This window comes from Vombatus ursinus, unplaced genomic scaffold (assembly GCF_900497805.2).
Source record: "Vombatus ursinus unplaced genomic scaffold, bare-nosed wombat genome assembly UNPS02009918.1, whole genome shotgun sequence".
Taxonomy (NCBI): Eukaryota; Metazoa; Chordata; class Mammalia; order Diprotodontia; family Vombatidae; genus Vombatus; species Vombatus ursinus.
This window is the reverse complement of record NW_020949696.1, coordinates 558,583-576,577: the sequence shown is the minus strand read 5'-3', so window position 1 is coordinate 576,577 and position 17,995 is coordinate 558,583. Positions and strand designations below refer to the sequence as shown.

At 44.3% G+C, this 17,995-nt stretch overlaps 1 protein-coding gene across 2 annotated transcripts in view; it reads right to left on the bottom strand.

The window, feature by feature from the left end:
• B3GNT3 (UDP-GlcNAc:betaGal beta-1,3-N-acetylglucosaminyltransferase 3) overlaps window positions 1-15,103 on the bottom strand; it is a 31,767-nt gene extending 16,664 nt beyond the window's left edge. The window contains exon 1 of one of the 2 annotated variants that reach the window (XM_027853247.1): window positions 14,998-15,103. In XM_027853247.1, coding sequence (XP_027709048.1) covers window positions 14,998-15,096 — 99 coding nt within the window. In that variant the 5' untranslated portion in view covers window positions 15,097-15,103. Of the gene's footprint in view, window positions 1-14,290; window positions 14,405-14,997 lie in introns of those variants that run through there. The other variant, XM_027853250.1, reaches the window with a different exon arrangement.
• Between the last annotated feature and the right edge of the window lie 2,892 nt (window positions 15,104-17,995).

The window sequence follows — 17,995 nt, the reverse complement described above, 5'->3', positions numbered from 1 at the left end:
TTCTCTCTCTCTCCCTCCTCTCTTTTTCTTCTCTCTTTCTCCTCTCTCCTCCCTCTCTCTCTCTCTCTCTCTCTCTCTCTCTCTCTCTCTCTCTCTCTCTCTTTCTTTCATAGAATCACAGACTTAGAGCAGGAAGACACCTGAAATATCCTTCATTTTATGGATCAGGCCGTTTGAGGCCTACAGAGGGAAAACAGTAGTCAAACTTTCTCTTTCCACAGCCCTTATCTCCTTGGCCTTTCTCCCCTAAGAGGAACTTCAGACACCCTGAAACGATTCTGCTTCCTCCCTCCTTGCCACTCTCCTATCATTACTCCATGGGAAGCCTGGAGCCATCGACTCGGGACCCCCAGACTAGGGAGGGTCTTCAGTCAAAACTTCAGGTCCTGGGCTTCTCCTTCCCCCTCCCTTTCCCCAACCACAGCTTCCCTCCTTCCCTCACATAAAACGCTTTCTTCCAAAGAGGGCCCAGCCAACATACAACTCTACAATACAGGTGAAGCCTAACTACAATACAGGCAGGCCCAACACCCTGACTTTTGCCTACAACTTGCATTTTCCAGTCTCTTGTCCCCAACCTAGGCCCTCTTTTCCGCCCAATCCCCTCTCAACCTCCCCACTGAGTCTTTTGTTGCCAAAGTCTTAGAAAGTATGAGCAAACAGTGTGAGCAAAGGTCTCAACCTTGTTCCCTGAGGGCCAAAACCCAGGCTTCTTGCTCAGTCTCCCTTCCCCCTTCCCTTCCTTCCTTGCAGCCTCAGATGTAGGCAGACTCTCCCACTTGCTCTCCTGTCCCCCAACAATCCCCTGCTTTCCTGCCCATGCACAGAATTCCTGCTGCCCCATCTCCGGATGACATCATCCTTATCCTTCAAAGCTCGATGCAGATGTAATTTCCTCCAGCAAGCCTTCGGCATGGGATAGAGAGAGCTGGATTTGGAGTCAGGTTCAAGTCTTTCTAGACACTTCATGGCTGTGTGTGCTAGTTACTTCCCTTTCTGGGCCTCAGTTTCCTCATCTGTAAAATGAGGGGGCTGGACTCAGTGACCTCTAAGGTCCTTCCTAGCTGTAAATCTACAATGTTATGGTCCTTCCCTGAGCCTCTCCACTGACCTCTGCGCTCCCACGTTCCTTTGTCAGCCCCATTCCTGGGGGAGGGGGCATTCCCTTTTCTCTCAGATTATCCCTGTTCCATCTCTCTGCTAACCTGTAAACCCTATCAGGATCTGGGTTTCACCTATCCCTCCTCTTGCTCAACCTCACTCAGCCCAGCACTCTACCAACAGCCAAGGGTAGCTAAGGTTTTGAATTGAAGTGAATTTGCCTTAAATGATCTTTAAAAGACCTTCAAATCTCATAAACTGTTGAATGCATAAATGGGGAGGTTGGGAAGGGAAAATAGTTTCTTGTCCTAGGCAGTACAGTGGTTAGAGTGCTAGGCTTGGAATAAGGAAAACCTGAGTTCAAATCCTGTCTTAGACAGTTACTAGTTATGGGACCCTGGGTAATTCACTTTTACCTCTCAAGGACTCAGTTTCCTATTCTGTAAAATGAGGAAGTTGAATCCACTGGCCTCTAAGGTCCCTTTCAGCTCTAAATCTGTGAGCCTCAGGTATAGCCCATAGTTCTTATGCTGGTCTTGCTACTATCTCTATGTACCCTTGGGCAAACCTCCTCGCTCCTCGGATCCAGGTTCCTTTTCAGTTCTGATCATTTTAAGTGCCTTGAGGTGGAAAGAAATCAACTAGTATCCCAGGATTGGTACAGGGAGCCACAGACCCACCTGGCCTGGGGGACGTCACTCAGCCCTCAGAACCACGGTGGACAACGCCATGGGACATCCCTAGGTGTTGATTCCACAATCATTTTTTGAGGATTACTTTGTGTCAAACATTGGGGGTCCAAAGACAAAACCAACATAGCCACTCCCCTCAAGGACCTTATAATCTGCTGGGGAAAAATAATATGTACAAAGATAACTATTTACAGAATCTATAGAGTCATCTGAGTACCTACCACCACTACCACCACCACCACAAACCCTTGTCTGGCAGGGTAGAGCCACGCTTTCTAGCAATAGGTGGTTCTAGTTCCCAGAAGCCAACAACACTTCTCCCCCACCTCCTACCCCCAGCAGCAGAGGGATGGAAAATCAATTGTAGAATGACTGAACAAACTATGGTATATGAATATAATGAAACACTACTATGCTGTAAGAAATGACAAAGGGACAGTTTCAGAGAAACCGGAGAAAGCTTGTATGAACTAATGCAGAGCAAAGTGAGTAGAACCAGGAGCACAATTTATACAATATCAGCAGTGCCAAAAGGACAAACAACTTGGAAAGACTTGAGAATTCTGATCCATGCAGAGGACCAATTATGAAGCATACTGCCTACCTTGGGACAGAGGTGGGGGTCTTGGGGATTATACATTTTGGGACATGGCTGATGTTAGAATTTGTTTTGCTTGACTATGCTTGTTTTCTTTTCTATTTTTTTCTTTTTCTTTTTCTTTTTTCTTTTTTTTAGTGGTGGGGGAAAGGTAGGAGAAAAGTTTTGTTAATTTACTTAAAAAAAAAAAAGCCAGGGGTGAATATAGGGGAAGGGGAAGGGGAAGGTCAAAATCCCTATGGCTTTCGGTCTGGTTCTCCAGATTGGCTCCTTCCCAGGGCCGCTTCTCCAGGAGGAAAGAAGAGCAGTGGAGCCAAAGAGGAGGCAGAAAAGACAGACTGGCTATTTACTCTTTCCCTTCCCCCACACTTCCAATTCCTAAAGTAAGAAAAAAGAGATAGAGGAGAGCACCATGCCCCACCACGAGAGGTTGCTGGGAGATCTTTAACAATCAGGAGAAGATACAGTCAGATAGGATCCTAGAAAAACCTGAGAGTTGGAGAGCCCACTCTGCAGGAGGCAGATTGGAGCCACCTGAGGTCAGATGCCTACAGGACTGAATGAATCTGAAGACCTCCCAACCATCCCCCAATCTGGCCCCAAATATGAATTTTGGCCAAAGCATCCCCACCAAATCTTCTAGCCTTTGCTTGAAGACTTCCAGGGGAAACCACAGCCTTTGAGGCAGCCCCTTACACTCCACTCCAGGACAGCCCTGGTTGGTAAGAAATTTATTCCTGACCTCAAGCTTCAATTTGCCCCGTTCCAATTTTTCATCCAACATTTTCTTTCCGTGAAAGGCACCTCCATCCTTCCAGATACGCAGGTTTACAACCTCAGCTGTCCACTGTCTCTCACCCATCACATCCAAACAGTCACTGAGTCTGGTTGACTCCCTCATACACTTTGCATATGTTACATCCATCCTCTTCTTTTTGTACACAATCGCTGCCTTCATTCCCTTTCTCCTGGACTACAGTAACAGCTTTCCAATTAGCCTCCTCACCCTGAGTCTCTCCTCACTCTCATCCATCCTGCACACAGTTGTTGAAGTTAGAGTAGGAGCAACAAAGTCCTATTTTTCCCCCAGAGTAATGAGGCCCTATCCTTTCCCCATATGCTGAATAGGCAACCCTTTCCCTGATATTCTTTTTTTTCTTTTTTAAAGCAATTGGGGTTAAGTGACTTGCCCAGGGTCACACAACCAGTAAGTGTCAAGTGTTTGGTCTGAGGCTGAATTTGAATTCAGGTCCTCCTGACTTCAGGGCCCATGCTCTATCCACTGCGCCACCTATATGCCCCATTTTCCCTATATTCTTAGCCCTTTCCCCCATATGCTGAAGAGGCAACCTCACCCCTTTGTGGCCCACCCTATCACCAGCGACTTTGTGGTCAGGGGACTTTCCCAAGACCTTGTAATCGCAATGAGACTCCTCACTGCCCCATAATAATTTACGTGACGTCAAAGCCCCCATTGACATCTCCAGAATGTGATAATGAAGGGACTCTGGAGAGTGAAAGAATAGCTATTTCACGATAGCACCAGTAAGAACCAGTGAAGTGCAGGCAGTACACGTCTTTTTTTTGCTTGCATAACTCAAAGATCATAGCACATTTCCATAAGTCACTCCCCCTTCAGATCTGACATGAGCAAGTTCCCAGTCCCCTACAAATCTACTATGCACAATTTGCTATTCCTTTCAAATACACAACAAAATTATCATGTAAATTTCCTTTTTTTCTCCTTTTTCTACTTTCCCCCCACCCCATCCCTAGAGATGACTACCATTAGACACAAATAGGTGTGTGTATGATATGTACACATATATATATACATATACACACACACACACATACACAAGTACACACACATATATGTAAAATTATTCTATACATACTTCTATTTGTCAGTTCTTTCTCTGGAGGCAGATGACATCTTTCTTCATATGTTCTTTATATTTACCTTTATAGTTTGTACCTTTATATATAGTACCCTTATAGTTAATTTGGGTTTTTATAATAGTCAAAATAATTTATTCACTCAAAGTCATTCTTAAAACACTTTTGCTGTGACTGTATACAATGTTGTCTTGGTTCTGTGAACTGATATTCCTAAATTACAGATGAAACAAACCATGTCACCCATCTGCTTAGTAAACTGCAGTGACTCTCACTTGCCCCTAGGATAAAATACAAATCCCTTTCTTTGACTTTTAAATCCCATCACAATCTGGCTCCAAATCCTGCTCTCAAGCCTTATTTTAATTAATTTTTTTTTCAAGTAACAAGTATTTTAAACAATCTGTCCCTTCCATTGAGTAAATTTAAAAAAAAAAATCCTAAGTGTTTCTTTCTGCCATTTAAGTTCACCCCCTCCCTGGCCGGAGGTGAGTGGCGTGTTTCATTTTCATTCTTTTGGGCCCCTAGGTGATCATTGCATTGATCAGAATTCTCAAGTCTTTCAAAGTTGTTTTTCTCAAATGTTACCGTTGTAGAAGTTGTTGTTAAGTATTAACCAACTAGCTTGGGGAGGGTGGGGTGGGGACATACAATGGACACAGTTTTAAACCTAATCTGCATTCACATTTTCTCCATCACTTTCTTAAATCTAGATAACCAATAACACACCAACCCGAGCCCTGATTTGTAGCCCTGACAGGTTTCTAAAGTATGGATACTTACACTGAAAATATCCCATATACTTATACAGATATATGTTGTCTCCAATAGAATGGTAGCTCCCTAAGACAGGGGTTATTTCACTCTTGTCTTTGTATCTCCAGAGCTTAATACAGTGCTTGGGCTTACGTAGGTGCTTAATAAATGCTCTTGGAATTGAAGTAAAATTACAGTTATCCCTTCCACATTGCGGGGGTTAGGGGTGCAGAGCCCCCACCATCTGGAAAATCTTTGCATAATTTTTTGGTCTTCCTTTTGTACCAGAGAAGAAGTCTGAATTATTATAGTGTTAAAAGGTAAAATATGTTGATATTATATACTTTACATATATTTTATGCATTTCTGAGTTTCTAAACTTTTTCTATGTTGTCAGCTGGCCTTTGTGTGTCGTCTACAGCTTCTGCAAAACTCCCAAAAAATTGCCATTTGATTTCTCATGCCGACCTGCAATATATTGAAACCACGATGGGGAAAGTTGCAATTTGGAAGGGATAACTGTACTCCTGGCTCTGCCTCGGGGGTCAGTCAGAGCCAGTATAATCCCTTGTCTATGTGACAGTTCTTTAAATACTTGGAAAACAGTCATCCTGTTCCACCCTCCCCCTCCATCTCCAGCCTTCCCTTTTCCAGTCAAAGCTCCTTCAACCAATTCTCTGGATACCCTTCAGCTTATCAGGGTCTTTCTTGATACCCCAAACTGAACATAGCACTACAGATGTGACCTGGCCAAAGCACAGTCCAGAGGAATCATCACCTTTCGTCCTTCTGGACACTCTGCCTCTTTAAGTGAAATCTGACAGTATTTTTTTTTTGGCTGCCAAATTACACTGTTGATTTATTTGCAGTCTACAAAACATGAAAACAAAAACAAAAACAAAAAACCAACCCAGATCTTTTTCAGATAAATTGTTGCCTAGCCAAGCCTCTTCCATCTTATAATGTGGGCCCCCAAAAAATTGCCTATTAAATTTAATCTTATTGGATTCTGTTCCACACTCTAGACAGTTAACATCTTTTCAAATCCTGACCCTGTCATCCACTGTGTAACCTAACCTCTGAGTTGTGTGTCATCTGCCAGTTTAATCATCATGCCCAGTGCCTGTCACCCCAACACTTCATAAATGCTTGTTGAATGATTCATCTCTGCATTTACTCAAGACTAATAAAAATGTTAAACAACACAAAACCAAGCACAGATTCCTTGGTCGCTCTACTGAAGACCGCCTTCCACGCTGATCACAAAAATCATAGATTTAAAGCTGAAAGAGATGTAAGAGGTCACATAGTCCAACCACTTATCCCAGAGAGGATAAGCGACTTGTCCAAGGTTGTCAAAATGGAAAAACCAGAATTTGAACTCAGATCCTAAGGCTAAATCCAAGATTCTTTTCACTACATCATGCTGCCTCCTTATTGAAAAAGGGACCTCCCTTTGGATCCATCGTTTGGCCACTTTCAAATTCACTATACTGTTGCTGTCTGTAGGCATCTAGGTTAACCAGTGGATGATCAAGCTCTGAGCTTGGAGTCAGGAAGACCTGAGTTCAAGGCCAGACTCAGATACTTCCTAACTGTGTGACTTTGGGCAAGTCACTTAACCTCTGTTTGCCTCAGTTTCCCCAATTGTAAAATGGGAATAATAATAACACCATCTACCTTCTAGGGTTGTTGTGAGGATCAAAAGAGATAATATTTGAAAAGTGCTTAGTACTGAAGCAGAAGACATACAGTGCCCTAAAAGCTAAAACCTTTTTAAAGAAACAAATTTTAATTAAGGGTTGTTTTTCCAGCACCTTGGGAAGCCCCTCCTGGACTTGAGGACATCCTAGAGTCTCTTTCCCCTATCTTGAAATGCCACACAACTTGCACCAAAAGAATTTCCTTTGCCTCCCTTATCCTGTATTCCATATTCTGTCACCCATCTTCCTCATCCTGTGTCATGACAATTTTCCTTATCTTGACAACCATTTTCCCAAAAATATACCATTATCCTACAGGCTGCATAGCTTTCTGTCTGTATAAGTCTGGGTCCTTTCCTATATCAGGGCCTTTGTTTAGCTCCTTGCTAACCTCAGGCCCGTGAAGCTTTGACGAAATAAAGCTCCCAATGGCTACAGAGAAGGTCTAAGTGAATTCTTTCACACCTGAACCAGCTCTCCCAACTCTAAACCTCAACAGTACAGTGTCTGGCATAGAGTAGGCACTACAGACATCTTAACTACCATCATCATCATCATCACCATCATCATCATCGCTGTTGCTATTGTTGCCTAGCCCATATCTCTCCATTTTCCCCACTTTCTCAAACACTTTGCTGAAATTTTCATAAACTCTACCTGCCATATTTCCTGGATTTCTGTTTATTAACCCAGTCCAAAAGGAAAATAAGGTAAGTCAGATGACTTGTTCTTGATGACATCATTCGTTTCATCTCCACGCTGTCATTGCTTTCCTCTCCAGAGGCTCACCAAAAACCTCTTTAATGAGTTTTACTAGAATTTCCACAGGAATCCAAATTTAAGTCAACCCTGCTCACCGATAGCATGCAAACTCCATTCTCTTCTCTTGGAAAATTGGGACAATATGTGCTCTTTCGCCCTTTGGGCAGCAGATCTTCTGCTCATTATCATCTATTGACAATTGTTCAGCAAGTTGAGCCAAGCCAACAAGCTCTTCCCATGGACTAGGCAGCATACTAAGCACTGGGGATGTAAAGAAAGCCAGAAACAGTCCCTGCCCTCAAGCAGCTTACAATCTAATGGGAGATTGTGCAGTTCCATCTACCAGTCCTTTCAGTACTCCAAGATGTAGTCTACCTGAGCATGTGGATTTTTGTCTCCCATTAACTCTCTTTCTGAAACCTCATTTTAAGAAGGGAGCCCACGTCAACCGTCTATTTCTCATTTGGTTATACTCTTCTAAACTCCTCCATTATGGTCCCCTACCATTAGCTTTCTATGTGCTCATTTTTTTCCCATAACTAAAATTTAAGTTTCTTAAGGTCAAGTGTTAAACCATCTTTAATAGCAGTGTACTTAGCCCTTAGCACATGTCCTTGCACACAGTAGGCAATTAATGTGTTCATTGAATTAAGTCACCTTAGAAATCATCTATCCAGGAGGGTGAATCAAAGATAGCTATCTGAGCGACCTTGGGCAAAGCCCTTCCCCACTTGGGGCTGACTCAGTTCCATGCCCAGAAAAACTGGGCTATGAGTCCCCTGTCTTGCCCTACCTCCATCTCCGGGCAGTATCAAGAATCTGAGGAGACGATGGGGCTATAGCCTTTAAAGACTCTGAGGAATATAAGCTACCCATTTAATCTTCTCCTCCAGAAGGACATTTTCCCATTCCAAGCCTCTCACTCCATCCTAGACCTGAGTGACCTGAGAAAATGTTGCCCTCCCAGCTCTGACTTCTCATAGGGCACCTGCATGCATGTAACTGGATTCCCCCAGTGTTAGGAGAGGAAGAGGCTAGATGCCAACTGTACCAACAAGCTCAAAAGATTAACAACTCACTCTTATCCTGGAATATGTGGGTCATGGGCCCACCTTAGGCAAAGCCACCAAAAATGCCAGATTCCAAACCTGGTTACACCCTAACCCACTTAAATGTTGGTCACTCCACCCTATGTCTCAATGGGCTTTTAAAACCTGGCACCCTGAGTAACCCCTTCCTGGTTCTGGGCTGGGTTTATAGCAAAGAAAATATTCAACTCTGAATATATGTGCAGGGAGACCTTGGCCCTGGGACAGGTTGGGTGTAGTCTTGGCCCCTGGCCAACCCTGGGTACACCCTCACCCAGGTGATAAATAGCTGTCAATCCTTGTTCACATCTTCCTATGGCTCCTGACACCAGGTTGGCCACCCAATGTGTCTAGATCTCTGGAACCCAACCTCTTCTGACTTCTCAGTCCTGGTAAGTATGAGTGATGGTTCTTGAAAAGCAATGGTACCCAAAGCCCCAGGGCACAGCCTCAGTCCACAGGCTTGGCAGCCACTCTCTTCCCTTGCAAGCGTAATTCAAAGAAAGAGTTCTGGGCTAACAGTCAAGACATCTCCTGGGGCTCTATTCCCATTGATGCCTTGGGCAGAAGGGTCTGGGGCCAGAACCTCAGAGTGTCCCAATCTCTCAGGGACCCTCCCAACTCTGACATCACTTTGACAGCATCTTTTTCCCTGCTTCCAGTCCAAGATGTTTATAGGAAAGCTCTTTGCCCACTCTGGGTCTCAATTTCCTCATCTGTAAAATCAGAGGATTGGAGTGGATTGGTAGTTCTTAATTTAGAATCTATGGACTTATTTTTTTTAAGTTGAACACTATTTCAATGTAATTGGTTTCCTGTATAATCATTTATAATAAAAATGATAAGGTCCAGGACACAAAAAAGGTTAACCCCTGGCCTAGATGATCCATGAAGTCTCTTCTAGCTGTGAAATGATATAGGCTATTTTTGATGGTGGTAGTTTCCAACTTGTGGGCCACAGCCAAGCTATTACAAAGGGTCCAACTCATTATATGACCAAGCATCATAAATAAATATAGGTTCATAGACGCATAGATTTAAAGCAGAAAGGGACCTCAGTGGCCATAGAATCTAAGCTCATTTTACAGATGGGGAAACTGAGGCCCAGAGAATGAAGTTACTTGCCCAAGGTCATCATCAGAGGCAGGATTCAAACCCAGGTGTGCTGACTCAGTGCTCTTTCTGCTGTACTCCACACTGCCTCCTGTATAAACCCTCTGTATACCTAACACTGTCTCATATGCAGAACTAGATGTGAACTCTGTTTTAGCTCATTTAAATCATTTTAAAGTGTTAATAAATTCATAATAGCATTATCTCAATTAATGGACAATAATACGTGGCACATTAAGATTTGCAAAGCACTTTACAGATATTATCTCATTAGAACACCCTGTGAGGAAGGTGCTTTTATTATCCTCCCTTTACAGATGAGGAAACTGAGGCAAACCGAGGTTAAATGACTTGCCCAGAGTCACACAACTACTAAGTACCTGAGACCGGATTTGAATTCAGGTCTTCCTGACCTAAGGTCCAGTGCTATAATTACTGCATCACCTAGCTGCCTTGAGGTGGCAATAAGATAGTTTAGTCACTTTTCAGTTGTGTCCAACTCTTCTCTTCATGACCCCTTTCCGGGTCTTCTTGGCCAAGATACTGGAATGGTTTGCCATTTCCTTCTCCAACTCGTTTTACAAATAAGGAAACCTTTTATTATTATCCTCCCTTTACAGATGAGGAAACTGAGGCAAACAGGGTTTAAGTGACTTGCCCAGGGTCACACAGCTAATAAGTGTCTGGGGCTGGCTTTGAACTCAGGAAGAGGAGTCTTCCTGACTCCAGGCCCCATACTCTATCCCAGGGGTGGGGAACCTGCAGCCTTGAGGCCATATGTGGCCTTCTAGGCCCTTGGGAGTGGCCTTTTGACTGAATCCAAGTTTTACGGAACAAATCCTTTTATCTTAATAAAAGGATTATTAGTTTATTAATTAGTGGCTAAAGCCTATCCACTGTACCACCTAGCGACACCTGGCAATAAGATCATGATAATACAGAGACAACTTTGTGAGGTCCAATGTCCAGTGTGGGAGACAATATGCAAATGACTATGGATAAACAAGATAGAGATAGGAATTGGAGATAATGAAGAGAGGGAAGGCACTAGCATTAGGGGGAATCAGGCAAGGCTTCCTATAGAAGGTGGGATTTTAGCTGCAACTTGAAGGAAGCCAGAAAGTGGAGATGAGGAAGGAGAGCGTTCTAGGCATTGGGGAGAGCTAGTGTCTCTAGATTGCAGAGAATATGGGGGGGAGTAAGGTGTGAAAAGACTGGAAAGGTAGGGGGAAGAGGGGTCAGGTTATAAAAGGAGGGTTTTACATTTGATCATGGAGGTAATAAGGAACCACCTGAATTTGTTGAATGGTCAAGGAGAGAGGGAAATGTAGGACAAGGTCAGATCCGCACATTAGGATGATTAATTTGACAGCTAAGAAGAAAATGGAGTGAAGTGGGGAGAAACCAGAGGCAGGGATACCAGTCAGCAGGTTAATATAATACAGGGATGGGGAACCTATAGCCTTGAGGCCACATGTGGCCCTCTAGGTCCTCAAATGCAGCTCTTTGACTGATTCAGCCCACATTTGAGGACCTAGAGGGCCACATGTGGCTGCAGGTTCCCCACCCCTGGTTCCCCACCCCTGGTACAATAGTTAGGAATAAGGTGATGAGGGTCTGCCCCAGGGTACTGGCATTGTTAGAGAAGAGAAGGGGGCATATATGACAGATGTTACAAATTGACAGTCCTCGGTAAACAATTAGATATGGGGTCTGGGTGGGGGGTGAGGAGTCAAGGATAAAACCCAAGTTTCAAGCCTGGGTAATGGAGAATGATGGTGCTCTCAACAGCAATAAGGAAATCAGGAAGTACAAAGGATTTGAGGGGTTCCCACCTTTCAAAAGACTGGAAACCACTGACTTAGGTCATTTTTAAATTTCTCCCAGCTCTAACATATTTAAAAATCTTTTTTATTAATTTATTTTTAGTTTTCAACAATCACCTCCATATGCTTTTGAGTTTTAAATTTTTCTCCCCCTCTATCCCCTCCTCCCTCCCCAAGATGGTGTGCAATCTGATATAGGCTTTACATATACATTCCCATTAAACATATTTTCACATTATTCATGTTTTAAGGAAGAATTAGAACCAATAGAAGGAACCACAAGAAAGAGGAAACAAAACAGAAGGGAAAAAAAAGGAAAACTAGTATGCTTCAATCTGCATTCAGCCTCCATAGTTCTTTCTCTGGATGTGGATAGCATTTTACATCATGAGACTCTTGGAGATGTCTTAGATCCTTACACTGCTGAGAAAAGCTAAGTCTATCAAAGTTAGTCACTGCACAACGTGGCTGTTGCTGTGTACAACGTTCTCCTGGTTCTGCTCACTTCACTCAGCATCAGTCCATACAAGTCTTTCCAGGTTTCTCGGAAGTCTGCCTGCTCATCATCTTTTACAGTACAATAGTATTTGGTTACATTCGTATAACACAACTTGTTCAGCCATTTCCCAATTGATGGGCATCCCTTCAATTTCCAATCCTTCAGCTCTAACATCTCGATGGCATCTTTTCAACTGCTTGTAGTCAACAATTCTTGGAGGACTAGCTGCAGAGGCCAGCTTATGCCCAAAGTACCTCTCTCCAGTGCCCTCTGGGTAACCTTTCCACAATCTCCCTTCTGGTCAAACTAGCCTTCTATAAGCCCATTGAGGACCTGCCATCTCCTAGTCTTCCAGTACCTGGAATGCACTCCATCCTCATCTCTTCTGAGAAAGAATCTCTAACTTTCTTCAGAACACTCCTAGGGTACCAGGTCTTTCAGGATGCCTCCTGTTATTGGCTCTCTCTCTGTCTCTGTCCCTGGACTTTATTTTATACTTTGTATACACTTGGAATTTCCTTATAAAATCCTTATATTTGATATCCTTATAATATCTCCCAAGTCAGTCAACCAACATGTATTAAGAGCCTACAATGTGGGATGCCCATCAATTGGGGAATGTCTGAACAAGTTGTGGTATATGAATGTAATGGAATACTATTGTGGTCTAAGAAATGATAAGCAGGCAGACTTCAGCAAATCTTGGAAAGACTTGTATGGACTAATGCTGAGTGAAGTGAGCAGAACCAAGAGAATGTTGTACACAATAACAGCCACGTTGTACAATGACTAACTTTGATAGACTTAACTCTTTTCAGCAATGCAAGAATCTAAGACAATTCCAAAAGACTCATGATGGAAAATCCACATCCAGAGAAAGAACTACAGAGTCTGAATGCAGATCGAAGCATACTATTTTCACTTTTTTCCCCCTTTCTCGTGGTTTTTCCTTTTTGTTCTGATTCTTCTTTCACAACATGACTAATGTGAAAATATGTTTAATATGATTATACATGTATAACCTATATCAGATTGCTTGCCATCTTGGGGAGGGAGAGGGGGAAATTTGGAACTCAAAATCTTATAAAAGTGAATGTTGAAAACTATCTTTACATGTAATTGGAAAAAATAAAATACTATTAAGTGGGGGGTGTGTATGGGAAAGAGCCTACAATGTGCTGGAGCTAGGGAGTCCTGGCTATGAAAAAGAGATTACATTCTATTGGGGGAAACAAAATACAAACAAGTCTATACATTCTAAATGGGAAGTAATTTCAGGCTCTGGCACCTGGGGAAAAAAGGAAAGGCCTCCTCTTGCAGAAGGTGGGATCTGAGCTGAGCCTTGAAAAGAAGCCACATTCAGAGGCAGAAGTGAGGAGGGCATCCTCCTGAGAGGGGATTGTTTCATTGTGGTGTTCCCAATGCCTACATGGTTCTTGCTACACACACAATGAATGCTTATGGGGCTCATGTTAATCAACAATCCCAATATCCTCAGATTCCTTCCCATTCTCAGTGGTCTCTTGTTTCCAGAGCCCTCCTCACTCTGACATTCTGCTCTACTCACACCTTCTATGTCCTTCATAGCTGGCTGTGGGATGAAGAAGGGATGCAATATTGAAGTGTTTGGGGGGTGGGGGAGACTGAGCTGAAGTTTGTGTACTTTAAGAGAAAGTTCTTGGCACTCTCAGGTGAGTATTTTGAACCAAAACTGGATGCTCAGTTTTATCCCAGTCCCAGGCTCTCAGATCCGGGCCCCCTCCTGGATGAGGAGTGATGGGGTTCAGGGTTCCTAGGCAGAGATGTAATGAGTGAAGTCCTGGGACTGTCTCAGCTCTTAGTTCTCCCAGATTCTTGATTCCTAATACTCTGTTTCCCACCTTCAATATAAAGAAAGGAGAGAGGAGGAAGTTTCTTTTAGAGAATTTGAAACAGGTGACAAGCCCAGAATCTGGGACTGGCCCTTCTGGTCCCTGCCCCAAGAATCAGGGGAAAACTCTGGTTAGCACAGAGAGCTCACATTACCAGAGAGCAGCTTCTTTGTCACGCAAGCCACATTCAGCACCTCCTAGGACTCCAAAGGAGATGGGGAAGGAGTGGGGTGGGCAGGAAGGCTAGAGCTTCTCCCCAACATTCTCCTCCTCCCTTGGAAGTCTAGAAAATCAGCGCCCCCCCTCCCTCACTGTCCCTGGTGAGCCCCCTACCCTTATAAGGGGGTTAGATGATCTCAAGCCCCCTCTTCAAAGCACTCACCACTGGCCAACTCTGCCCCTGAAGCAGGCAGCTCTTTCCCTGGAAATTGACTCCAACCTTCCAGCCACAGGTCCGACCAGGCACAGTGTTTCTCTCTAGGCTGAGGTAGCTAGGTTTCACCTGACCCAGTATTTGGCCACCTCCTTTCTTCTCTCCTGCCCAGCGCAGGCTCCTCCCCCCAGCCAAGCCCAGGTTTCCTTGGTTAAGGTGATGCTGAGGTCCAGGTAGTTCCTCTTCCCCCATCTCTCTTTGTCTTTACAACTCAAAGTTTCTTCCCTCATTTCCCAGTGTTCCAGTTGCAAAGAGCCCTGGGCTAGGAGGCAGAAGATTTAGGTTCTAGTCCCTGCTATATCACAGACTTTTCTTCAGCAAGTTGCTGCCTCTCTCTGAGCCTCAGTTCCCCATCTGTCAAATGGAGGCTTTGGACTAAATGGTCTCTGCAGTTTCCCATCTCCATCCCCCATTTTGATATTCCTCGTTCTGAGATCCCTCCTAGCTCTAACATTCTGTATTCTAGGGGCCCTCCTGGCTCTGACATTCTATATTTCTAATATCTCTCCCATAGATAGTAAGTGTCTACCTAGCCTCAGTCACTGAATGGGTGTTGCCTCAGTCAAACTGAGACCTGGGAAAGACCTCAGCTTAAAAAGGCCAAGGTCTCCCACTGCACCCTGGGCCATTTCCAGTCATCCTGATTTATATCTTACCACTGAACCCAGATGGCTCCGGAGGAGAAAGTGAGGCTGATCACTTTGCACAGACAGCCCTCTCTCACTGTAATCCAATTCACTTGCATGGCATGGCATCCCTGATGTCACGGTCCTCTTCGAGAAGGGAGGGCAAACAAAAATAAAACAACATCTCTCCCAGATCTGACATTCTATGCTCTAAGGTCCCTTCCTAACTGGCAGCTATGCCTGGTAGGCGTCTACTTCCTCCCTCTCAGTAATCCTCCTAATATTACCCCTCCTCCAACACTTGGGGCCTCTCCTAGCTTTGTGAGGGAAAAAAGGAAAGAGGCCCCTTCGCTTTGAGATGCAGATTGGTCTTTGCTCTAAAAGACAATTAACACCTCAAGGCGACTTTTCCCCTTCACCTCTAGAGACTTTTACCAAAACTTCATAATCATCCTCTCCCAGATTCCTGTAACTGCTGTGGGAAGGAAGCTCGGAAGAAGGTATTCCTCCCTGCTAGAAAAACGAAAATCAAGAAACGGGACCTTACAGAGGGAAAGGAATGACCACATGAAATCAATCAGCAACAAAGCCTAGACGAGGCTCCTACCTCCCAGCCCGGTTCTCTGTCCCCAAACGTCCCACTAGTCTTAACTGTTTTTTGTACCTTGGACCCTTCTGGCCGTCTGGTGAAGCCTACATGCCTCTTAAATAATTGAAGGACGTGCTCAGCTTCAGTCAGAGGTCAGTGAAAATAAAGCTGTAAGGGGCAGCTAGGTGACGCAGTGGATAGAGCTCTGGCTTTGGAGGCAGGAGGACCTAAATTCAAATCCAGCCTCAGACACTTGACCCTGGGCAAGTCATTTAACCCCGACTGCCTTACCTAAAAAATAAAGCTTAGTTTTTGTTTTTGGTTTTTTTCCTATCCAGGTTCACAGACCTTCTCACATCTTTCTGTGGGTCCTGAGTGATGGGGCCCATTACTCAATTTCAGAAGCCAAGACCTTTGCCCCTTTTGCCCAAAAGAATTTGGCTCCCATTTGTCTCAGGGCCCCAGAAAACCCTTAAACTTTTTTTACTCTGGTCTCAAACGGTTCCTTATCGACTCCCCTTATCTCCCTTTGAAAGCCCGAGCCCCACCTTTTAATCTTATTCAGATGCTTTTCAAACTTCTTCCTTCCAGTTCCTATCTATTCCCATTGTCTATTCAATCTTAGACCTTCCTATCGATCAGAATTCTCACCTGGACCCTTTTCCTAGCCCCTTCCCTGGTCACCCAAAGTTACTTTAGTGTATATAAGATCCACCCTGGCCCCCATTTAAATGCTGAGACTCTCTCTTAACCAAAAGACTGAGACTTTCTCATGCCTGCTCTTCCCTACTGGCGTTACCAATGTTCAGATTCCTTAGGAGTCTTGTCTATATGATTTATCTCTAATAAACCTTTCCTCTGGCTGAAAGAAGATTTGGGTTGAATTCATTCAGGCAGGGCCCGCGTCGTGATCTCGGGGGTCCCAGCACCCCTAAACCTCTAGACCTCATCACTGAGCACCCCCAGATCAAGGATGCCCAACCAAGGACATCCTGGGAAGCAATGCAGGTGCCCAAGAATCACGAAAGTGTAACTTGAGTCCAGGATCAGACACAGCACCCAGGAACAGGAAAAGATTGGTTAAATGACTCTGTAGATGGGTGAGGACATGTCCAAGTATGAGCAGACCCCCCCCACCCCCAAAAGTGAAGACAAGGGATACCACCTCATAAATAAACATTATCTTACCTTGCACTTCCTATAAATGACTTCTGTTGCTCACCATTATGGTGTGCAAATATGTTTTGAAATATGTATACAAAACATCCCATGCTCTAGAACGCTATGTATACCTTGCAAATATAGACATATTTAACTTTAATATAATTGATTATGTTCAAAGATAGCATGGCGTAAATTAGAAACTAGAGTAAAGAGGCTGGCTGTCCCAGCTCTGACTTGATGTCCCCATCCTTCCTGGTGTCCATTGACAGGAACCTTTGTGGCGAAGCAGTCTGCCGTTTGGAATCAATGACACCATTCATAGCCAGCCTCTTCCTGTATCGGTGAGATCAGGTAAGTAGGCTTGCCTTCCTCAATTAATCTTCGCTACTGAAGGGCCTGCTCTTATCCACAGTGTACATTTTAGACTGGAGTCCAATAGAGCCTAGCATGCCTCTACCCTCCTCCGTCCTCTATGCCAGATCCATCTTTCCCTCTACAGGGGCAGTCCTAGGGCTTTTGGACACTTAGTGGAGCCCTGGAAGGGAGGCCAGACAAGACTGGCCAATATCTGAGGAGAGAGAGATAGGAGCTTTAAGTTGGCCAGACACAACGAACAGAGGCTACATTTCCAAGAATAACCCTTGTAAGGTTAGGGTAGGACCAGGAACTCAGGAAAAGTCATGATTTTTATACACACCAAAGATAATGTAAAAACAAAACAAAACAAAAACAAACAAACAGAAAAAAACAAAAGGGAATTAGGGGAAAGGGCCCTACTATGGGAGCCAGAAGAGCAGGGGACCCAAAGGACAGAACCTCAGGCCTGTGCCCAAGGACACGCCACCTATCTTCTAAACTCCAATTCATGCTTTCTGTGTCATAGCATCATACACTTAGACTTGGAAGGGAGTTCTGAGAGACAGCATGGAGATAGGCCTAGACTTGGGGACACAAATGTTTGAGCAGGAGAGAAGCTCATCTCTGCCACCCACTGGCAAAGTAAGTAAGTGACCATCAGCCTTCTCTTCTGCAAAATGAGATAACTGTACCTCCCTGGCAAGGTATATGGGAATCTGACAGGAGATGATCTGTGTGGGAAACCAAGCAAACGTTAAAGCACCATATAAAGGTTGGCAGCTACCATGAGCCTCTGGCCAGCCTTGACATTTTCATGTTCTGCATTTTAAGGCCTCTCCCAGCTCTGACATTCCCTGTTCTAAGGGCCCTCCCAGCTCTGACATTCTCTGTTCTAAGAGCCCTCTCAGTCCTGACATC